The 17,968-nt window shown below is 43.4% G+C and overlaps 1 protein-coding gene across 1 annotated transcript in view; it reads left to right on the top strand.

The window, feature by feature from the left end:
* Positions 1-17,968, top strand: part of CTDSP2 (CTD small phosphatase 2) — a 70,097-nt gene that overhangs the window by 36,410 nt on the left and 15,719 nt on the right. The window contains exons 2-6 of the mRNA XM_075337114.1: positions 7,389-7,537; positions 7,968-8,006; positions 11,598-11,699; positions 12,242-12,298; positions 13,118-13,210. Of these exons, the coding sequence (XP_075193229.1) occupies positions 7,389-7,537; positions 7,968-8,006; positions 11,598-11,699; positions 12,242-12,298; positions 13,118-13,210 (440 nt within the window). The remainder of the gene's footprint in view (positions 1-7,388; positions 7,538-7,967; positions 8,007-11,597; positions 11,700-12,241; positions 12,299-13,117; positions 13,211-17,968) is intronic.

The raw sequence follows: 17,968 nt of genomic DNA, 5'->3' as shown, positions 1-17,968 counted from the left end.
AGTACGTGTGCAGCTGCCGCAGCGATCACAAGATATCGCATATGCGACGGGGGCGGGGACTATCGCGCTCGGCATCCCTATCATCGGCTAGCGATGTCGCAGCGTGCAAAGTGCCCGTAAGATTCCAACATCTAGGGACGAATTTGCAGATCCGCATTTTGTGGTCAAAGTACAAACCGTGGTGCAAGGAGCGGCCACAGATCTCCTGACCCAAACTCAACAGTCTCATAGGCATGTATGAGGCAGTCAGGTTCTGGTCAGAGGACCCATGGCCAGAACATGGATTTATGAAATCGGCCATAAAATGAAGAGCTCTATATTCATTGCTCCTCTGCAATATATCCAAAATAAGCCTAAGGCTGGGTCAGCTCAGCATTTCATTTAACCTGTAGACTGATAAGGATTTTCTTGACAAAATAATGGAAGCAAAAACTGATTGAAATGTGTCATTTTTAAATCTGTGAAGGGGGAGGAGGGGGCGGTAGATGTGTTTTTTTTTTTTGCTTTGTTTTTTCAAGGGGAAACAAAATAACAGCCATTTGCACTGTTTTTTTTTCTTTTCTGTAAGATGGGGACGAGAGGAAATGGTCAGAGTTGATCTGACATAAACTTTCTCTTCCAACCGTCCATTGAAGTCAATGACTTGGGGCAGTTGATCAGTAGCAATCATCTGTTTCATCTGTTTATGAAATGGAAAAAGAAAAAAGGAATGTGAGCACTCTAGTGTGCACCAACCAGAGTAAGGTTTTCATTTTTCAATAAAAAGTATTTTTTAAAATGACTGATCAGTTCCCCACGATTGCTCCATGCTTCGAAAAATATCAAGGTGCAATGTGGAAAATATTAATATAAAGGGGCAAAAATTAACACTAATATTTCAAGATTTCTATAAAATTTGTAATACTTTCTGTTTTACCAATGATGATTTATTTAGTCATCGATAGTCCAAAACTACTGTGATGGCCTAATTTGAGCCTGGTAAGGCCGGTTTCACACATCCGGCTTTTCGCCGGTTTGCTGGATGCGGCGCACGCCACTACAGTGTATACAGTACAATGGCAGCGCCGCAACTTCCTGGTCCCATGCTCCGGTCATATGACAGCATGTAACCGTCACTTGTCGCACTGCCATTGTACTGTATACACTGTACTGGCGTGTGCCGAATCCAGCAAACCGGCGAAAAGCCAGATGTGTGAATACGAGTGCATCCAGTTGGCAGTTTTTCCTTTTAGATCTTTGTTCTTCCACATGCCCTATGTGCACAGTTATCTCCAAGTCTACCTTTACATGGTCCGCCTAATTTACTGTACCTGTCACGTCTGTCGTTGCATGTGCAGCTCCATCTTTGTCCACATAATTGGTGTTCCGGTCTGGTCCATGCAAGCAGTCTATAATATTAGGATCTAGATTGGGGACATTTTTGGCAGAATAATATAACCGACGATGAACATGTTGATTGTGGATCTTTCTGGATAAATCTTTACTATGATTTGCTCATAACCTAAGGGGCACTTTGCACACAACGATATCGCACGCCGATGCTTGCGATGCCGAGCACGATAGTCCCCGCCCTGTCGCAGCAGCGATATCTTGTGATAGCAGCCGTAGCGATCATTATCGCTACGGCAGCTTCACATGGACTCGCCTGTCTTGCGACGTCAATGTGGCCGGCGACCCGCCTCCTTAAGGGGGCGGATCGTGCAGCGTCATAACGACGTCACACGGCAGGCGGCCAATAGAAGCGGAGGGGCGGAGATGAGAGGGACATAAACATCCCGCCCACCTCTGTCCTTCCGCATAGCCGGCGTGAGCTGCAGGACGCAGGTAGGAGATGTTCCTCGCTCCTGTGGCTTCACACACAGCGATGTATGCTGCTGCAGGAACGAGGAACAACATCGTACCTGTCGCAGTCGCGTAATTATGGAATTCCCAGACACTACACCAATGATACGATTACAACGATTTTGCGCTCGTTAATCGTATCATCTAGGATTTACACACTACGATGTCTAGTGCAACGCCGGAAGTGCGTCACTTTCGACATGACCCCCTCCGACATCGCACCTGCGATGTCGTAGTGTGCAAAGTGCCCCTTAGTCCCTCAGATAACTCGTTCTTGGGTTAGTATGGTAAGTAAGCACAATTAGGCAAGCACATTTTTAAGGTTCACATGTAGATGTTATCGGAGATCAGTAGCAGCAATGAGCCGTCTTGGAGCTGGTCCACAAGCTTGCTTATTAGTTTTGTCTCCTCCTGACCTATTAAGGCTGTCTGATGCATGGAATTCTTTGATATTAATTTTTGATTGACCGTTTTCAAGTCGAAAATTGCGTTCACCTCCAGGCATTTCCTGTAATCTGAGCTTTTGATTCTTGTGTGATGTAATTGTGTTTATGCCGCTTCTGTTCAGCAAAGTACGAAGAAGAGGTCCTTGTGCTAGATGGGACTAGTGGTTATTAGAGTGGTGCAGATATGTGGTACTAACAACCCACAGAAATACCAAAACACTAATTTCTGATGCAAACCAAATTTTTGGCACAAACCAGGCACAATCTTTCCCCAGTAGTGGGGCATGTATCAGTTCTCGTTCCCAGTCGAAGGTGACCAGACGCACTTGATGGCTGACACATTGCGATTAGCAAACCCCTAGATCAGTGATGGGCAACCTTTTGAGCTTGGTGTCCAGATTCGTAAAAAAAAAAAAAACTAGCATAACTTGGGTGGAGTGTTACTTCTCGAAAAATTCAGAATTTTGTGGGATTTGTAGCTGATAACAAAAAGTTATCTGATAGTGACTGCTGTGGGGAGAGGAGAAGAGGAGATAATGCCTGCTGGTGGGGAAGAGGAGATAATATCCCCAGCAGTCATTATCTCCTCTTCTCCCCCAGCAGTCATTATCAGATGATTTTATTTTTTTTTTTTTTTATTATTACAGCTACAAAAATCACAAAATTATCAAAAAATCCATAAATTACACACCACTTGAGTTATGCTATATTTGTTTATTTTATTTTTTCACTAGTTTTGACACACCAAGCTCAAAAGGTTTATTTTATAACCTATATCTTGAGTGCTTGTGATCCAGATTCCATTTGGTGCTGATGTGTGGACTTGCTGCAGCAGCCACACTGTAATGTTGCCCGACGCCCGCCTGCAATGGCGCCTGTCTTCAAGCTCCGCTCTGGAGGGTTAGAGAGAGGCGTGTTTCGTACCGCATGGTTCATAAGCATGCCTTGCTCAGGACTCTGATTAAAGGTACAGAACACAAATTACTGGCAGCTGCATCCCAATCTATAAGACAAGACAAGTCGCGGCCGCTGGTGATATAACTAGAACTGCATGTGTGGCCCTCCTCCGGGCTGGTAATTTCGGAGCAGTTTAGCTGCATATGCAGTTTTAGTTTAATCACCGGCGTCTGCAGCTTGTCTTATAGATCGGGATGTGGCCGCCTGCCCCTATTATGCATCAGCAAAAATGTCTCAGCGTGTTGCCTTTAACACATGTGTCATAGGTTAGCCATCACTGCCCTAGATGCATGTGCACTGTTGGGAGAGTAAAGTAAGCCATTACTAGATACCACAAGCAGCAGTATATTGTTAGGAAGAGAAAAATACTCATTAAAAAGTCAAAAGGCCTGAACCCTCAGCCAGCCAAGATCCTCTGTGAATGAAAGGAAAGTTTGGAGGCCCTTTTACGTGTTCTTAAGGAACCAGTTCCATGACCATTATCAATACTAATTGCTATCGTGGCTTCTACCTACATAACACAATTTTCTGTAGTGGTGTCTGTCATTTCAGGTTTCCTCTTCCAACAGCTAGGTTTTACTGATCTACTCCATGGCCATGTGCTCTGCTACTTCGGCTAATCTGCCTTTTTGTGGTTTCCTTTCAGGCCCGTCTTATCGTATATGGCCCTGCAAAGCCAGTGCTCGCTTTCCTTTTTAGCTCTCTCCTAAGGGGTACTTTGCACGCTGCAACATCGCTAGCCGATGCTTGCTATGCCGAGCGCGATAGTACCCGCCCACGTCGCACATGCGATATCTTGTGATAGCTGCCGTAGCGAACATTATCGCTACGACAGCTTCACACGCACTTACCTGCCCTTCCTAAGGGGGCGGGTCGTGCGGCGTCACACGGCAGGCGGCCAATAGAAGCGGAGGGGAGGAGATGAGCGGGACGTAAACATCCCGCCCACCTCCTTCCTTCTGTATAGCCGGTGGAGGCAGGTAAGTCGATGTTCCTCGCTCCTACGGCTTCATACACAGCGATGTGTGGCGCCACAGGAACGAGGAACAACATCGTATCTCCTATTGGTGCGACATTATGAAAATGACCGACACTACACAGATCACCGATTTACGACGCTTTTGCGATCGTTAATCGGCGCATCTAGGCTTTACACGTTGTGACGCCGTTACCCGCGCCGGATGTGCATCACTTTCAATTTGACCCCGATGAGATCGCAGTAGCGATGTCGCAGCGTGCAAAGTACCCCTTACTCTTGATCCAGACCATTGTGCTCAGACTCTGCTCACGCTGGTCTTCAGCACCTCCAAATACAGCTTCTATGCTTCACAACCCGAACTTTTTTTTTTTTTTTTTTTCCTGGAGCTGAATGGCCGTCTATTTAGACTATACATACTCGTAGCAATCCAGGTGGCCTCAGCCACACACTAACAATCTTCCTATTCCACAGTCCTTTTTATAGTTCTATGGCATCTAGTGAATTGGATTCCATTAGTTTGCACAATATAAAACATTATGCGTAGAGGTAACTTAAAGGCATATATACAATTAAATATAGAACACCAACACTCCTATTGCAATAACATAACATGCTAAACTAGTTCACCCCTGGGGCATATATCATTACACACTGGTTCCTGGACAGTAATGGGTTATCTTGGCAGGGTTGACAGTTACACTAGGGATATATTTCAAGATACTGATGCATTTAGAAGTTCTTAATGAGTAATAAGATCCACTGGTGCAATCCTGGCATTTCTTTTTAAATTATTTTTGGAAATCTATTTCTATGCCCCATCTTAGACATACAAAAATCTGTTTATGAATATCCAGTTTTTTAGTTCAAAACCACCACTATTACTAAAATTATAAACAATGAAAGGTATAATGCTTATTACTATTGTAGATAATGAAGACACTCACAAATTTGTAGATGTGCTCAACAAATATGGCTGGGAGGGAGAACAAAGACCTGTGCATGCTGCTCCTAAAGGTGGCGTCACACATAGCGACGCAGCAGCGATCACGACCAGCGATTTGACCTTATCAGGATCGCTGCTGCGTCGTTACATGGTCGCTGGTGAGCTGTCAAACAGGCAGATCTCACCAGCGACCAGTGACCAGCCCCCAGCCAGCAGCGACGCGTGGAAGCGTAACTAAGGTAAATATCGGGTAGCCAAGGAAAGCAATTCTCTTGGTTACCCGATATTTACCTTAGTTACTAGCGTCCGCCGCTCTCACGCTGCCAGTGCCGGCTCCCTGTTCCCTGCACTCCTAGCCAGAGTACACATCGGGTTAATTACCCGATGTGTACTCCAGCTATGTGTGCAGGGAGCCGGCACTGGCAGCGTGAGAGCGGCGGACGCTAGTAACTAAGGTGAATATCGGGTAACCAAGGAAAGGGCTTCTTGGTTACCCGATGTTTACCTTGGTTACAGCTTACCGCAGGCTGCCACACACCGGCTCCCTGCTTGCTTCAGTTCGTCGCTCTCTCGCTGTCACACACAGCGATGTATGCTTCACAGCGGGAGAGCAACGTCCAAAAAATGAAGCAGGATATTCAGCAACAACCAGCGACCTCACAGCAGGGGCCAGGTCGTGGCTGGATGTCACACACAGCGACAGCGACGGGACGTCGCTGCTACGTCACAGAAAATGGTGACTTAGCAGCGACGTCATTGTCGTCGTCGCTATTTGTGACGCCACCTTAACTCTTTTATATTTGTGCACTCTCATTCATGAATGTCTGAGGAAAGTTTGACCAGACGTAGTGTGTGGGTGGGTGTGTGTGTGTGTGTGTGTGTGTGTGTGTGTGTGTTTGTAATAAATTATATAATATGTGTGTGTGTGTGTGTGTGTGTGTGTGTGTGTGTGTGTGTGTATATAATATAATATCTCTATCTCTCTCACACACACACACACACACACACACACACACACACACACACACACACACACACACACACACACTACGTCTGGTCAACGTTTCCTCAGACATTCATGAATGAGAGGGCATGAATATAAAAGTAATATATATTTTATATTCATGCCCACTCATTCCTCTGGTGGATTTTAGTGTTTTTCTGCCAGTAACGTTTTTTTACATATTTTTTACCTGTATGATTTGTTGTTCATTTGAAATAAATCCTAAAAGATTCATAACGATTGTACAGAAGTAGCCTATAACATAGAATCTGTTGTATAAATCACATTTGGTGCACGTTTATTGATATTGGGACTCTGTATACTTATGCGTTTTCAACATGAACGCAATACATTGGAAATTATCGATATTGTTACAAGAGGCATAGATATTTTGAAAAAGGGTATTAAGCTGTGTGCCCACAATCAGTGTTTTTAGCGTTTTAGATGCAGCATGTTTTTTCTGCATTATATAGTACAAGCTCAGTGGATGGGATTTATAGAAATCCCATGCCCACTGTGTGTACGGCCCGCAGCGAAATCTGACCTGCGGTGCGGTTTTCCAAGCCGCAGCATGTCAATTTTTTGCTGCGGAGTCGCAAGTGTCTTCTGTAGAAAGAACACAAGCGAGAGACTGCAGCGCCCCAAACCCTAATCAAGGGCACTGGCACCTGCGGTATCTTATGTTCTCCTGCAGAGGGGACTCGCGGCTCCGCAGGCCGGGACCCACCACGTCCAGGATGCAGCGGGTCCTGATCGTGGGCACGTACACTTATAGAGTATGTTTGGCACAACAGGCTAGGCATTTGATTCATTTTTAGGCTTTTTATCTAGTCATGGATGTTACGATACAAACATTTTAGGCAGGTGTGGAAAAACTGTAGAGTAAGAATGCTTTAAATATAGACATGTTATTAGTCTATAGATATAAATTAACAAACTTATAAAGTGAATAAAAGACAACTGTAGATCAAATCAATTATTAGTATGATCACCCTTTTGCCTTCAAAACCATATCAATTCCTCTAGGTCAATTTGCACACAATCTTTGAAGGAGCTTGGTAAATAGGTTTTTCCAAACATCTTGGAGAACTAACCACAGGTCATTGTTGATGGCCTGGAACTAAAAGCATCGCTAGTGTAGAAAAATGAAAATTGTGTTTTTGAAATGAAATCCCTGCTGAAAATTTTACTGAACTGTGTATGTCTAATTTCTTCCAGGACTGGTCTCCAGGTCCTCGCCAAAGAAGCCTAGAAGCCGGAGTATATTTAAGGCACTTTTCTGTTGCCTCAGTGCACAGAATGTCAATCGACCAGGAGGCACTGGTGAACCTCCCACCCAAAAGGAGGAGACCCAGACCACCCCAAAGGTACGTCCAACCATGACATTCGGCAGCCGTGTACTGTCTTCTGAAATAGAGCTGTAAATTGTAAGGCTACAAGAAGAGGAAACATGGTTAGGAAATTGGCTTTATCCTAGTGTCTAATGATATACCGGTTGCTATTCCACGTCATCCTACCCAAAAACCTATGCCAATATTCCACGCCCCTCCTTGTATAGGTTGTTGTGCAGTCCTCTCCAATAAATTATTTCACTATTGTGATATTTGAAATTCTTAAATTTCAGGCCCATAAAATAAAGCATAGAATAATCCACCAATGTGTTTTTATCTTTTTTGCCTGACTATTATATGAGCTATGTGTAGTTTTTCATGAGTTCTGTGGAAACCCCCTATTTAATAGTTGCATACCGTGTATTGAATAGGATGGCTTACTTGTGATTTCCCCCTTTTCTTTCAGTCGGAGTTACTCCAGTGTCTGCAGTATCAGTTTTACCAGGTAGGTATCATCTATATGGCACTGGGATCTTTTTCATACATCATTTAATACTCATGAGGTACAATGGTTGAAATGTCCTATTTAAAAAGGATTTCAGAAATGCAAGCCTCTTGGAAATTTATTTTTCCTATTATGAAATCAAAATTAGTATGTCATCTACCAAGCATTAAGAGATGATTTCCAACATTTAATGGTTAGACCAGCAACCAACACCATATAGATGCTGTCTCCTAACTATATAGCCTAATGGGCAGTGAAAATACTGAATGTTAGACCCCAAAGATTACAGTATTGGTGGAAAAACCGTCAAAAGGCTTTTCTCATAATTTCACCGCCATATACGTGCTCATCTTGACCCACCCTGCAAGTGTGTGTATGTGGAAAGTAGGGAAAGCTGCTGCCAGATGAAGAACTGGGAACACAATACATCTTTGCTGTGGCCGGTGGTGCCTTCAACCTCAGTAGATTGTGCACCAATGTGTGTGGGGGTCTTTTTAGTTTCTCCTCCTAAAAGATCTAGTCCATACTCCTTATGCAAGCTTTAAATCTTCATTAGTAGCTGATGTTGATTTTCTTCTAGTATCATGAGATCTATATTCCAACTATTTTAGTAATTATTAATCCTCCATGGAAGCAATCAATAGTTTTATAGTCCTAAGTAAAAGCAGAAGAAAACAGGCTTAGGCCTCCTTCACACATCGGTGTTTCCGGTACGTGTGACGTCTGTTTTCACACATACCGGATACACTGACACTTGTAGACCCTTTAAAAATCAATGGGCTTGGTCACACATCTGTGTTTTCACACGGACCATGTGTCTGTGTGCTCCACATGGCGACATGTCTATTTTCTGCCGGCAGCATGGGTGTCACATGGACCGCACACTGATGTGATCCTTGTGACATCAGTGTGACAATTACTAGAAAAAAGCTGAAGGGAAAAAGTGCAATAGGGTCTTACCCAATAGACATATAAGAGTAATAAGGAAATGTTCTCTCCTTATGTGGTTGCGTGTCGCACAACCAGAATTAAAGCATGTAACCAGCTGCTGAAGAGTCCACATGCCAAAAAGGCCGCAACAGATCAGGAGCAAAGTAGATGTGGAACTGTTACTGTGCTGCTGAAGATATGACATGAATCCACAAAAACTGAATATCGGTGGATTTCCTGATGAAAAAGTGGGGGGGACATTTCAAAACATGTAAAATAAAACCATCTTCGTTCAGTTTTCGTGGATTTATGTCCTATCTTCAGCAGCACAGTAAGGGGTACTTTGCACGTTGTGACATCGCTAGCCGATGCTATCGATGCCGAGCGCGATAGTACCCGCCCCGTCGCACAAGCGATATCTTGTTCGCTTCGGCAGCTATCACATTATCGCTACGGCAGCTTCACACGCACTTACCTGCCCTGCGACGTCGCTCTGGCCGGCGACCCGCCTCCTTCCTAAGGGTGCGGGTCGTGTGGCGTCACAGCGACGTCACACTGCAGGCGGCCAATAGAAGCGGAGGGGCGGAGATGAGCGGGACGTAAACATCCCGCCCACCTCCTTCCTTCCGCATAGCCGGTGGAGGCAGGTAAGGAGCTGTTCCTCGCTCCTGCAGCTTCACACACAGCGATGTGTGCTGCCGCAGGAACGAGGAACAACATCGTATCTCCTATTGGTGCGACATTATGAAAATGACCGGCGCTACACAGATCACCGATTTTCGACGCTTTTGCAATCGTTTATCGGCACATTTAGGCTTTACACGTTGTGATGTCGTTTCCGGCGCCGGATGTGCGTCAGTTTCGATTTGACCCCGACAATATCGCAGTAGCGATGTCTCAGCGTGCAAAGTACCCCTAACAGTTCCACATCTACTTTGTTCCTGAAGTACTAGAGAAAACACAGGTCACAGAAAAATTAGAGAATTTTTATACTCCCCTATCTCCGGCGCTGCTATCTCTGCCTCTGCTGTTACTTCCGGAACCGCTCATTATGCTCATTGCATATTTCCTACACTGACCACGGACCCGGCGGTAACAGCAGTGCGGGAGACAGGTAAGTATACCAACTCATGCTGTCCATGTGATATTCGGATGTCACACGGATAGCACGTGTGAAGGAGGCCTCAAAGTTTTTAAAGAAAAACTCCCACCCAAAGCGGCACATTTCTGGACACTGACTCTGTAGGCCAAATATCTTCGATAAATGTGTCTTATCATTTATTGTGGCATTGGATGGAGTTCTCCTGTAAGATGGTACTTTGCTACTTACCCCTTACCCTACTCCCCTTCCCCCCCCCCAAAAAAAGGTAACGTGTGGGACACCTGAGGCATGAGCACATAATGAGTATCTGGTGAGTTTTTACCTCAATATTTGTAAGCCAAAACCAGGATCTGGTAAAAAATGGAGAAGTGGTGCCCGTGTTTCTATTCTACTTTTCCTCTGATTATTTAGGTCCTGGTTTTGTCTTATAAATACTGAGGTAATAAACTCCCCAAATACTCAACGTGTCCACGTGGTCCAAATGTCAACCCTATGATTTCAAAGAGGCTCTGCATCATCTGACACCAGTAATGGTGGACCACCATCATACCTGGTCTGATTTTGAAGACCAGCCAGTCATACGATTCTCCAATAAGTTTTCTTGCATCTTTAACGTGATCACAATGAACCTCATACCAGAATGAAGTTACTGCTCTTAGGTAATTCCATTGCTTTTATAAACCTCCGATCCTGTCCCCAGATTTTTGTTCTCATTTTTCATTTTCTGTGCATAGTTCATAAAATCTCAAGACCAATAATTTGTGAAATGCAGCTTCACCAATAAGCTTCTTCCACCTGCACTTTTAATGCTTCAGCCAGTGGGACCGAAGAGGGTGCTCAGCCAGCTGAGACTCCTGCCTGGAAGCATCTGTGTGACCTGCAGGTCGCAGGATCTAATCCCGGCTAGCTCTGCTCACTCTTTCATCCTTTCCAGGTAGATAAACTGAAGACCGATGATAATTGAAGTGCTGTCTTCCTGTATTTGTAAAAGCATTTTTATCCTAAAGGATAAATTAGGACTGCTTGATAGACTATTTTTTCCCCCTTGTGTGGCAGAAACCTAGAGTGCGCACACCCCTTGAGAAGAATGGCTGCCTATTGGGAAAACCTTTAAGATTTTAAAAGTCCCAGTAGTTTATTTAGTACCATGCACCTTTTCAATGAAACATGCATGAAAATAGGCAGTGTTATTAATTGATGGCATTTTGCCTAAAATGCATTAAATGTTTTATATCCTTAGCACATTAGCAGTAAAATTCCTATTTGAAAAGAAAAATATATATATATTTTTGTATTTAGCTATATAAAAAAAAAACTTATTTCTGTCTAATTTTTGATGCATGTTTCTGCAGGCGGGACAGGAGCAAAAACCTGTTAGCACAATTAGACTTTATAGTTCCTACGTCCCTTCCTTATTATTTACCATAGATGATTGGTGTCAGGTCTTGCTGTTGTTTTATGTATTTTCCTATTATATTTATTTTTTTTTTAATTTTTGTTTTTAATGCTCTTCAATTTTCCTGATGAGTTAAAATATTATTTTTTTTTCCCCCCCTCAGATTCCAGGTACCTCTTTACTCCCGGAGGTAACACCAAAAGATAATGGAAAAATATGCATGGTGATAGACCTAGATGAAACTCTGGTTCATAGCTCTTTCAAGGTACGGCCTGACTAAAATGGGGAAATATATGGTTAAAATAAAATATGGGAAAATAATAATAGGTGAGGGAGAAAGGAGTGTAGGGGTAACTGGAGCAGGGACCTCTAAATTGGCCCTCAGACTAGGAACCCTGTTCTGTTCCTTATCCCAGAGGTAGGCTTGATGGTAGCTAGGTCTGGACCGCCAGCGTGACCCTAACTCTTGTCCGAACCCTGAACTAATACCCTCTCTCCCCCACCCCAGGAGAGTGCCGTTACCGGAGACCCAGACCCCAGAAATACAACAGACAGGGGAAAAACCAAAACACATTCACACAGACTCAGGGGAGAGACAATACAAACCAAGGAGGAAATAAAACACAGGAAATAGACTAACAGGAATATTTCCACACCACACAGGAAAGCACACAACAGAGCAGTAGGCTCTGGATCATTACAATGGGACCGATATTGCTGCAGCAACTCTGAACTCCGCATGTTAGGATGTGAATGGAGAGAATGGGATTCTTTATTTTAAATTAATTTTATTAATTTTTTTTTTAGCCAATTAGCAATGCAGATTTTATTGTTCCCGTGGAGATTGAGGGGACCACTCATCAGGTGAGAAGGCAAATTTTTATTTTTTTTTTTTATTTATTTTTTTTTTTTGCTTTTTTCTAAAAAGAAAGCATTTTGTTTTCATCAAATTTCAGAAGAGCAAGTGACGTCCTCAGATTGTTATGGCTGCAGCCCGGTTCAAGTAATCCAGGATAGGCTGTTTCCTCACAGCGCGGCCTACTCTTGATTACTTGTTTCAGGAAGCAGCTGATATCCCGCCTAAGACTGAGGGTAATGCTACAGTTGAAGAAGGGGTTGTGTGTCTGAAAATTAATTTTAATTTCTGGAAAATTATTTTTATATTATAACTACACTTGAAGTTTTTCCGTTTGGACTCGGGTGCACGCCATCTCTAAAAATGGGGCTACTTATACTGTGTGTATTCTCTTTTTTACTTTTTTGGGGAGGTCAGAGGCATTGTTGGCACCATACATTCAACATAAGAATTGTTGGAGGTAGACAGTACCATACTTTTTTCTTTTTGATAATCTCTATCTCACATACATACACATACAGTGTGGGTGTATAAATTATATATATATATATATATATATATATATATATATATATATATATATATATAGATAGATAGATAGATAGATATAGATATATATATATATATATATATATATATATATATATATATATATATATATAGCGTACAGTGTTACATCCAGAAATGCATGTGGCCCATATATATTAGAGCAATATAACTGTAAAAAAAAATGTAATTCATGCAACCAGTTTTGTTTGTGTTTTTTTTTCCCCCACCAATATAATCTAATGGAGTCCTCACTTTCACGTCCATTTCTTTTCCTTTAGGTGTACGTTCTAAAGAGGCCTTATGTGGATGAGTTTCTGGAAAGGATGGGAGAGCTGTATGAATGTGTACTCTTTACTGCTAGTCTTGCCAAGGTAATGAGAAGCTTCTACATTAATACAAAGACCACCAGCATCTATGTCAGATAGATAGACTGATGCGCTTTGTGAACAGCATGCCATGAAGCATGCCACAATGGTTTTCTGTCAATTGTACAGAATCCCACTGAAGAAGAAAAAAACAACTTTATAAAACAGCTGTAACTTCGGCAATACACAAGACTTCAGCCTGAAGACATTATGGTGTCGTAATCCTCTTTATGTGAAGAAAGTAGTAGTAGTGTAAGAATACCAAATTATAGCCAATCACCCGCAGCGTTCATTTTTGAAGAGCAGAGTATGGCTGAACTCATCACTGTAATCGGTGCCATGGTCCATAGTGACCCTAGACCTATTGAGGTTTTAGGCCTTCCACCGATTTTAATTTTAGCCGAACAACTTATCTAGACACCATTATGCGAGAGAGAAATTGTGGCTTGAAATTGCAGTTCTCAAACTCTTCATTCTTCTATATGATCAATTAATACAGTCTGTAAAATGCATTTAGAGGGGTTGTCGTTGTCTGGCCGCAAGAAAAACTTCTTGGGTGTCATGGATGTGTACGAAAACAAAGTGAGGCCTACTTGCCAGCTTCACTCCCCCTCCCTTTATATCCGGTGCAAGCCTATCCAATTGTCCGCACAGGAATTATAAGGCGATTTTTTTTTTTTTATAAGGCCAGGTTCACACATACAGTATTTCATGGTCCATTAAAATCTGCAAAGCCGTCTCATGTAGGTCTATAAGGCTGTAAGATCGAGTTGAGAGGCACGTGGCCTTTCTGTGCATTAGTCTACATATGGCCCGCAAATACTATGCACGTATCAAACCGGCCTAAGGCTACATTCTCTCATCCGTTTGACACGACCTTGTGCTGTGTTTTGTTTTTCCCTCGGACCGCACCCTGACTAAGTTTACTTCTTCCATACACACATCAATTTAAAAAAAAACAAAACAGATTTGATTCTCTGGTCCATGAGAATTAACCCCTTAATGACCGCCGATACGCCTTTTAACGGCGACAAATTAGGGTACTTCTTCCTTTCTGACGCTTTTTAACGGCGGTCGGAAAAAAGGGTCTAGCGCCCCCCAGAGTCAGAAAATTTCCGGGGTCTCAGCTGCCGGGGGTAGCTGAGACCCTGGAGATCATGATTCTGGACGGTTTTTCCGGTCCCCGCTCACCTGATGACCGGTATACCCCGTATACCGATGATCAGGTTACAGTAAATGACCGCGCCGGTAAAAAATGATTTATCTCCCATCTGGCATGATCAAACATGCCAGATGGGAGATAAATCTTTTTCCCGGTTCCCTCCGATCCCCTCGGTATCCCCAAAGTGCCCCCCCGACCCCCAACCCCCTCCCGAAAATCCAAGATGGCCGCGCGCACCGGCGAGCACAGCAGCGCGCCGGCCGCATTTCCCCCTTTCCTATGGTTTCTGTCGCATGTGCCATAACACATGCGACAGAAACCTGCTCCCCAGGCCCTGCCGGGTCCCCCCCCTATCCCCCCCGGTGTTCCCCGGTGTCCTACATACCTGTCGGAGCGCTGATCCCCCGCGGCCCCCTCCTCCTTCACAGCAGACGCCGGTGAGTGCGGTCACATGTGCCGAGCAGCTGTCAGCTTCCTGTGTTCAGGACACTGGCTGCTGCTGCTGCTGCTGGCTGCTCGGCACACTGCAGCTGTGACCCAGGGAGGGTGGGTGCAGATTCATTGCACCCACTCTCCTCAAATGGAGGGTCCTCACACCTAGAAAATGGGGGATACGTTCCCTGAACGTGTCCCCCATATTCTAGAAGGTCCAGAGTCGACGTGGGACGTCCAAATGGATTACAGCGGATTTTTTTTTTCTTTTCTTTTCAATAAATTGGTCAATCAGGGAATGTTTTGGGGAGTGTTTTTTCAAATTTTTTTTTTTTGTTGTCAATTTTTTTTTTTATTACTGTCAATTAGTTATGTCTGGTATCTGATAGACGCCGTGACATAACTAATTGCTGGGCTTGATGCCAGGTGAAATTACACACCTGGTATCAACCCCATTTATTACCCCGTTTGCCAACACACCAGGGCGCGGGATGAGCTGGGGCGAAGCGCCAGAATTGGCGCATCTAATGGATGCGCCACTTCTAGGGCGGCTGCGGCCTGCTATTTTTAGGCTGGGAAGAGTCCAATAACCATGGCTCTTCCCATCCTGAGAATACCAGACCCCAGCTGTCAGCTTCACCTTGGCTGGTGATCTAATTTAGGGGAACCCCACGTTTGTTTTGTTTTTTTTTAATTATTTATTTATAAATAATTAAAAAAAAAAAAAAAGGGGAGCCCTCCAAATTGATCACCAGCCAAGGTGAAGCTGTCAGCTGTGATTTGCAGGCTACAGCTGTCTGCTTTACCCTAGCTGGCTATCAAAAATAGGGGGGACCCCACGTCATTTATTTTAATTATTTAAATATAAATTATTTAAAAATTTTAATTATTTTTTTTTTTCTTTTTGGGCTAAATACAAGGCTAGGCACCCTTTAGTGCCACATGAAAGACACTAAAGGGCGCCAGCTTAGAATATGCAGGGGGGTGGGACGTTATATATGTTTGACATCTATCCATTCATCCATTGTAGCATTTTAGGCTATGTGCCCACAATCAGGGTTTGCAGCGTTTTGGACGCAGAGTGTTTTCCCTGCGTCCATAACGCTGCGTTGTGCAGTAGAAGCACAGTTGAAGGATTTTTAGAAATCCCGTGCCCACTGTGCTTCTTTTCTCCGCAGCATAAACCGACCTGTGGCGCAGCTTCCCGAGCCTCAGCATGTCAATTTATGCTGCGGAGATGAGTGTGCTCTGCAGGTAGCATAGCGCTCCACAGCAGCCTGAACCCAAATCGTGGGCATGGGCAGCTGCGTTCTCCCGTGGACAACACTCACATCTCTGCAGGAAGGCTGACACTGTGTACTGGACGCCGTGTCGCTGGATCATGGCCACATAGCCTAAAAGAGAGAAATTTGTTGCTACAGCAACATTTTTGTGAAGTACCTGTGGATTCAAAATGCTTACTATACTTCTGAATAAAATCCTTGAGGGGTCCAGTTTCCAAAATGGAGTCACTTGTGGGGGGTTTCTAATGTATAGGTACCCAAGAGGCCCTGCTAATGTGACATGGTGCGTGCAATTTATTTCAACTTTTCCAAAATTCAAATGGTGCTCCTTCCATTCCAAGCCCTCCCATATATCCAAGAGGTTTTTGGCCACATATGGGGTATCCCTGCGCTCACAAGAAATTGGATAACAACCTGTGGGGTCCACGTTTTGTTGTTGCCTCTTGAAAAAGTGAGAAATGTGATGCTAAAGAAACATTTTTGTGAAAAAAATGAAAATTTTCAATATGGCAACCTAAGCTTATCAAATTCTGTGAAGTATTCGTGGATTCAAAATGCTCAATATACACCTAGATAAAAGCCTTGAGGTTTCTTGATTCCAGAATGGGGTCACTTGTGGGGGGCCTTCACTGTTTAGGCACTTTAGGGGCTTTCCAAATGCGACATAGCGTCCACTAATTATTCCAGCCAAATGTTCAGTCAAATTGCACTCCTTCCCTTCCAAGACCTGCCGTGTGCCCAAACAGTTGATTTCCACCACATATAAGATATCACCAAACTCAGGAGAAATTGCAGAATACATTTCATGGTGATTTTTTTCCTGTTACCCTTGTGAAAAAAAAAGCTACCTGGTTGAAGTAACAATTTTGTGGTAAAATTTTATTTTTTTATTTTCATGGCTCAACGTTATAAACTTCTGTGAAGCACCTGGGGGTTCAGGGTACTCACCAAACATCTAGATAAATTCCTTGAGGGGCCTAGTTTCCAATATGGGGTCACTTGTGGTGGTTTTTTGCTGTTTACGTACCTTAGGGGTCCTCCAAATGCAACATGCTGCCCGCAATCTTTTTCAGCCAAATTTCCTTTCCAAAATTCAAATATTGCTCCTTTCGTTCCAAGCCCTCCCATTTGTCCAAACAAAGGTTTCAGACCACATGTGAGGTATCACCGCGCTCATAAAAAAGTGGGTAACAAACATTTGGGTCACATTTTTGGAATTACCTCTTGAAAAAGTGAGAGAATTGATGCTAAAGCAACATTTTTGAGAAAAAAATTACAATTTTCAATATGACAAAGTAACGTTATCAAAATCTGTGAAGTACCTGTGGGTCCAAAATGCTCAGTATACCCCTCGATAGAAGCCTTAAGGGGTCTAGTTTCCAAAATGGGGTCACTTGAGGGGGGTTCCTGCTGTTTAGGTACCTTAGGGGATCTGTAAAAGCAACATGGTGCCCGCAATCTGTTTCAGCCAACTTTGCTTTCCAAAATTCAAATATTGCTCCTTTCATTCCAAGCCCTCCCATTTACCCAAACAAAGGTTTCTGACCACATGTGGGGTATCGGCGCGCTCATAAGAAAGTGAGTAACAAAGTGTGAGGTCCAATTTTTGGTGTTACCTCTTGAAAAAGTAAGAAAATTACTGCTAAAGTAACATTTTTAGGTAAAATGTTTAATTTTTATTTTTTTTCATTCCATATTACTTTAGTTCCTGTGAAGCACCTGAAGGGTTAATAAACTTCTTGAATGTGGTTTTGAGTACCTTGAGGGGTGCAGGTTTTAGAATGGTGTCACTTTTGGGTATTTTCTGTCACCCAGGCCTCTCAAAGTCACATCAAATGGGATGTGGTCCCTAAAAAAATGGTTTTGTAAATTTTGTTGAAAAAATGG

Source organism: Anomaloglossus baeobatrachus, chromosome 2, assembly GCF_048569485.1.
Source record: "Anomaloglossus baeobatrachus isolate aAnoBae1 chromosome 2, aAnoBae1.hap1, whole genome shotgun sequence".
NCBI classification, from domain to species: Eukaryota; Metazoa; Chordata; class Amphibia; order Anura; family Aromobatidae; genus Anomaloglossus; species Anomaloglossus baeobatrachus.
Note: the sequence above shows the minus strand (reverse complement) of the source record. Positions and strands in the feature narration are given on the sequence as shown.